The sequence below is a fragment of the Nannospalax galili genome, unplaced genomic scaffold, assembly GCF_000622305.1.
Source record: "Nannospalax galili isolate Female #2095 unplaced genomic scaffold, S.galili_v1.0 scaffold177, whole genome shotgun sequence".
In the NCBI taxonomy this organism is placed as follows: Eukaryota; Metazoa; Chordata; class Mammalia; order Rodentia; family Spalacidae; genus Nannospalax; species Nannospalax galili.
The window spans coordinates 257,329-264,033 of NW_008339470.1; the positions used below are offsets into that span (position 1 = coordinate 257,329).

The following is a 6,705-nucleotide window of genomic DNA, read 5'->3' on the forward strand; positions in this document are numbered from 1 at the left end:
ATTTACCTGTATTTCTCAGTAATATTTTAAAAATGAATAGTAATATATAGCTTTAGCTTTTCATAGTCTACTTATAATTAATTATATTACCCCATCTCTCCCTCCATGTTTTATGATACGCTTGTATAACAGGTGCAATTACATAGATCTCCAAAGATAACTCTGCCTCAGTTTCCAGATCCTGTGACTCTGTTACCTTACATGGAAAGGAACACTTTGCAGTTATGTTTGAGAGTGGACAATTACCCTTGATTATATGAGTGGATCAAATATAAGCACAGCAATCCTTACAAGAAGATCAATTCTCTCACCTGGGTCATATAGATCAGATGGAAGAAAAGGACTGAAGATTTTAAAAAAGAGTTAGACATGCCTTTGTTTTCTTGGAGCTGGAGAAAGAAGTTTAGGAGCAAAGGAAGGGGTGTGGCTTCTCACAGCTAGGAAAGAGCTTCTTTCACAGCCAGCAAAGAAATGAGGATCTCAGACATGGAACTACAAGGAAATTGATTTCACCAACAACCCAGCCATCAAGAAGTACACAGACTCCCTGGATGAATTTTCTCACTGAGAGCCATGTTGGACTTCTGATCTAGACACTCTAAGATAATACATTTCAGTTATGTAATCTGCTATTTTGCTAATTTATTATAGTAAGAAGAGAAAATCAGTACATATAGTGTGAATTTCATCTAAATATTCTATAAAACCCATAAAATATTGTTATAATTTTAGCTCTAAGCAACCATATGTTTAAGCGAAGTAAATCAAAGAGAAAAAACACTTTTTGACATGTAAGCATATATAATATTTTTGATGCTCTCTTTTGTATTCTGAAGGTCTAGGTTTTTATCTTGAATTATGTTCCTTTAGCCTAAACAACTTTCTTTAGCCCTTAATGAGAAAATAGTCTCACTCTGTGAATGTCTTTTCACTTAAAATGTCATTATTATTTTGTCATTCTTTATTAATATTTTCACTGGTTAGAGAGTTCTTGGCTGAGATTTCGTTTGTTTGTCTCAGCTCAACAAGTGTTCCAATCTCTTTGTGGCCTCTGTGGGTTTTCCTAAGAAGTCTGATGTTAATGAAATTGCTATTCCTCTACATGTCATGCTATAATCTCTTGCTGATTATAAGAGTTGCCATTTACCTTTGGCTTTCAGCATTTCACAGCAGGCTATGGAGAGGCTTCTCCTTCTTTCTAACTTTGTATGAGGTATATTTTTGTGTATGTGATTTTTCTTTTCAGTGCAGAAGACCAAACCCAGGGTCTTGTACTTGCTGGGCTAGTGCTCTATCTATGAACAAAATCCTCAACTCCAGACACATTTTTATCTTTTCAAATGTATAAGAGGCCAGAAGAGAATGTCTTGTTTCCTGCTCTTTCACTTTCCACCTATTCCATTGAGACAAGATCTTTCATAGATCCTGTAGCTCAGCGGATGGCCAACAAGTCTCAGGGAACCACCTGTCTCTAGCCCCCTCAGCACTAGAGTTACAGATGTACCCTTGACCATACCTGACATTTTAGATGGGTGTTGGGGTATAAACTCAGGTCCTCATGCTTGTACAGGAAGTATTTCTATCTACTGAGTCATCTCTCTAATCTCTTTAATTATAATTTCTATCTATTGCTGTATATATTTATGTTTATTTGCTCTTTTTATCCTGTTATTAATTTTAATATTATTTCTAACACAATAAATTTTGAGTTTCAGTCTTCAAAAAAAAAAAGAAGAATGGACTTAAAGGTCAGGAATTAGAATATCTTAGTAAGGGGCTTATGAATGGATCTGTAGGAATGTACATGAAGTATGGATAAGTACATGTTAAAGGGGAAAGTTGATAGAAACAACCCCAGTAATCGAAGATGGAATGATTAGAGACTCAAAATTAAGAAAGTAATATATTCTTATAGCTTAGAATATAAAATAAATATATAAAAATCTACATAGACATGAGTAGATGATGGAATAAGTAAATAAATGGGGTGTACAGATCAAAGTCCTATGGAAAGGAATTCCAAATAATTTATGTAGATATGTTACCCTCAAAGAATTGGGGTGCAACTCCTCATTCCTTAAGTGTGGGCTGTGTATATTGACTTTATTCATGAAAAAGAAAAGAAGAAAAGTATATTATAGTATTGAAAAATCTAAACATTATTGTGGACAGGTGTTTGCTATCAATAGCAAGTTATACCCTATGTTGATAGCGTTTACTATTGATGCAAAGTCAAGAAAATGGCAGTGTAGCTCCTGTTTCAGAGCCAACACCTACTGTCTAGAATACCACCATGGTCCCTGGCCCCCTCCTGATCATCCTGCCTGAGACCTCCAGACTATCTTGCGAAGTTGGACCCCACCTACTACCTTTTCATTTCTCTGAACCCTGACCAGCTACATTCTGTCTCCTCAGGCTGGCTGTCCCCATTCCCACCTTGGGCCTAGGGCCCTTCCTGCTAATCCTACCGGAGACTGCTAGATTAGCCTTTTAAGCCTGCCTCATTTATACTTGAGGCATCATCTCCGTCTTTTACTAATGCTATGAGCATATCAGTAGTTTATACTGGTGTCAGTCCAGGTTCTTGCTGTTCCTAATGACCAACAAAACAAGTCATGATATTAGGAGAAAGTCTTGATAAAATGACTAGATTTAATAAATTCAGTGTCATATATAATGGACAAATAAGTAAAAAAAAAAAGTAAAATCCTTTGGGATATCATAATGAAGGGCATAATTTATAACCACACACTGACACCATCTAAATACAGAAGCTCTAATAAAGAGGATTTGAGACAAAAAAAAAAAAAAAACAGTTAATGCTGAATAAAAAGAATTCTTAATCGGAGAGTAGATATTCTGCATGAGTTCATAACTAAACATAATATCTCAAAAGTACTAAAGTTAAAAATCACTCACAGAACAGTTTACTTCCCACCAATTGTGTTATGAAATGAAAGAAAGCTATTTGAGAAATTGAACTGTGCCTGCTATTTAGGTGTGTGTTTTGGCCTGAAGAACTTCTTTAACAACATTGAGTAATGAATCTCTCTCTCTCTCTCTCTCTCTCTCTCTCTCTCTCTCTGTATTTTCCTAGGATTTGTTGGATATATCCAAAAACTATGCCTAATTAGATTGTTACACTCATGTATATTCCTATAGAACATTTGAAGTGGTCCCAGGAGTTTACCTGACAGAAATATGTTTTAGCACAGTTTTCTTTCTTGAATATTTGATTCAAATAGCATGATGCCTAAATATTTTATGATCATAAAATGGTATTTTAATGGTATTTTAATGCTGTATATTTAGAGATCTGTATTAAATCGAAATCAATTTTCTTTTTTTTTTGTCTTTTTGAGACAGGGTCTCCCTGTAACCTCAGCTGTCCTGGAACTCAGTATATAGACCAGGCTGGCCTTGAACTCACAGAGATCTGCCTTCCTCTGCCTCCCAAGTGCTGGGATTAAAGGTGTGCTTCACCACACCTGGCTTAATTTTCTTTTTTTAAAAAAACAAATATTGTATTTATCATTTTTATTTTATGCATATGAGTGTATTGTCTGCATGTAGGTAAGTGCACCTGTGTCTTGCAATGCCCGCAAAGGACAGAAGAAGCCATCGGATCTCCTGGAACTGGAGTTAGAGGCAATTGTTAGCGGCCAAGCAGGTGCTGGGATTCGAACCCGGGTCTCCTGCAAGAACAGTCTGTGTTCTTAACTGCTGAGCTATCTTTCCAGTCCCTGAAATCAGTTTCAAAACTGATTATTGATGCTTCTTTCATAACACCACAAAAGTATCTGTTTCATTACTGGCTTCATGATATTCATTGCTTTCTTATTCTTAGATGACAAAAAGATTGAATAAACTAAAGAATTAAATGATAAATTTTTTTAGGTATTCATAATTTTCACTAATTTTAGGCCTCTTTTATGCTTTTACACCATCTCCGTATTTTATTAATAATATGAATGTATCATTACTTTTCTAAGGCTCAACAAATAAGGACTGATAATATGGAGTAAATCTTAATTTGATAGACATAAAAATAAAAATGTCATTTGTAAGGCACAAGTAAGCAAATTTTAAGTAAACATTAAATTTTTAAGTTACTTTATGAAGAATATATTTATTTTTGTGTTTCATTTACATGAACATTTTATTTACTTATTATAAATTTTGTATTTGGGCGTTTCATGCATGAGTATTGCATTTGCATAATTTCCACTCTTTCCAGTCCTCTTCCAACTCCACTCACGCCCCCCGCTCCCTCCCAATTTCTTGTCCTCTTCTTTGATTATTAATGTTATACATGCTCCTGTATACCTGTGTTTAGGGCTACTAACAGAATGAGATAACCTCTAGGGAGCTTATCCCTGTAGCAAACTGGTTGTCCCTCTCCCACCATCCATTGATTGTCTGTAACTATTAAACTTGAGGTGAGACTCTGTGAAATTTTCCTCATCTACGTTGGCATGTCAACTGGTTTTGTCATTATACACAGAGATTTCAGAGGGGTAGTATCCCTATCATGTCTAGAATTCATTAACTACCAGTAGGTGTGTTGACCCTACCTTCATTCCAACCCCTTTTCCATGATGTTCCCTGAACCTTAGGTGTAGAGGTTGCATTGTAAATGTATCACTTAGGGCTGGGCACCTCACAGTCACTTATTCTCTGTGTTTATGTGTGTCTTTACATCATAGACAAGACAATTGTACCTCTTTTTTTTTTTTTTTTGACAATTGTACTTCTTACCACTCGTCGAAGAAACTCCTTTTTGGAACAGATGGAGACTATAACAAAGAACTTTATTTTAAATTCAAGTTGGTAAGCAAGAAACTAGCTACTTTCAGAAAACTTAGGACTAAAATAACTAAAACTAGATATTAAGATGTTACTGTTGCAGAGTAGTTTATATGAGCATAAATTCAAAAATAATATGTTGAGGGCCTGAGGGATGGCTCAGTTGTTAAGAGCACTGACTGCTCTTGTAGACTTCCTGGTTTCAGTTCCTAGTAACCATAGATTAGTTAACAACCTTCTGCAACTCCAGTTCCCAGAGATCTGAGGCCTCTTTTGGCCTCCACAGGCATTGCACTTACATAGATGCAGGCAAAGCAATCATACATATAAAATAAAGATAAATATTAAAACGGGAAAACAGGAACAAAACTAATAATATGTTGAAAAACTAAAGTGAAGTTACAACAACACACAAGCACATGGTTTGCTTTCAAACAATGGTATTAAGAAAATATTTAAAACAACTTAAAATGACTTTGAGATTTTAGTTTATGATCTGGGATCAAGAAAAATTTCAATGATATTGAATGAAAGCTACCATTAATATGTCTTAACCTGTATGCTTAGCACTTGTTGGATTTGACAAGACCTGACAAATTATATTGTCTTACTACTAATGAAATCTAGTTCCTTAGACTTTGAAATACATTTTAGTAAACCATTTTCCTTCTGAACTAATTTGATTCAAATTCCATCATCATTTTATCATTTAATGTCATGATTACAAACTTGCACTTTTATGCTGTTTTAGTATCAAAAGATTTATTAATGCTCAAATTAATTTTCCAAAGGATTTGGTTTTAGAATTTTACAAAATTGCCTCTTTTTTATGGTTCTCTTAATCATATTTATTACTTCCTTATTTCTTAGACTGTAGATAAAAGGGTTTAGTAAAGGAATTACTAGAGTATAAAAGACAGCAACAGGTATGTCTTTATCTCCTTCATTTACTGAACTCGGCCGAATATACATGTAGAGCAGAGACCCATAGAATATTGACACAGACAGAAAGTGGGATGCGCAAGTAGATAAGGCTTTGCTCCTTCCCTCTCTGGACTTCATTGTGAGTATGGTGAAAAGGATACAGAAATAGGATATCAGGACTGTAGTAATGGTAAATATTTGAATTGACCCTGAAACAATTAGAATCATCAATTCATTGATGTAAGGGTCAACACAAGAGAGTCTATATAATGGAAGGACATCACAAAAAAAGTGCTTGATTACATGAGACCCACAGAAAGTTAACTTGAACAATAAACCTACATGAATCATAGGATGCAGGTTTCCAGCTATGTAGGCTCCTGTGGTCATCTGGAGGCAGAGCTTCTTGGACATCATGGTGTGGTACTGCAGTGGGCTGCATATGGCCACATAGCGGTCATACGCCATAGCTGCCAGAAGAAAGCAGTCTGCAGTTTCAGCAAGACAGAGAAAGTAAAACTGCACCATGCATTCATACAGGGAAATCTTTCTGTCCACAGAAAAGAAGTTCTCTAACATCTTGGGAGTGATGGCACAGGAGCAGCAGGAATCCATCAGAGCCAGATTGCCCAGAAAGATGTACATGGGTGTGTGAAGACGACGTTCCGTGAAGATCAAGGCCACCAGCCCAAGATTCCCCACCATGGTGATCAGATAGATGGCAGAGAACACCAGGAACAGAGGGATCTTCAGGTCTGGGTGGTCTGTAAATCCTATGAGGATGAACTCTGCTGTCCAGGAGTAGTTGTCTTCAGTCATCTCCAGCTTCTGCATTGACAACTGAAAAAGATATAACATTACAACATGAGTCTGTAATTTTTTACTTATGTTTCTTTGCAAAACAGAGGCATTTCTTCTGCAAACATCACCTACTGTTTCTGGACTATAGCTCCCGTACTTTGAGTGCTGTCTTTC

The 6,705-nt window shown here is 35.9% G+C and overlaps 1 protein-coding gene across 1 annotated transcript; it reads right to left on the reverse strand.

Annotated features, from left to right (window-relative positions):
* Window positions 1-5,583: 5,583 nt before the first annotated feature.
* LOC103735103 (olfactory receptor 5K1-like) lies at window positions 5,584-6,552 on the reverse strand. Its single transcript, XM_008834222.1, has one exon. It carries the CDS (start codon window positions 6,547-6,549, stop codon window positions 5,584-5,586), a length of 966 nt encoding a protein of 321 aa, XP_008832444.1. The 5' UTR covers window positions 6,550-6,552.
* Window positions 6,553-6,705: the final 153 nt, after the last annotated feature.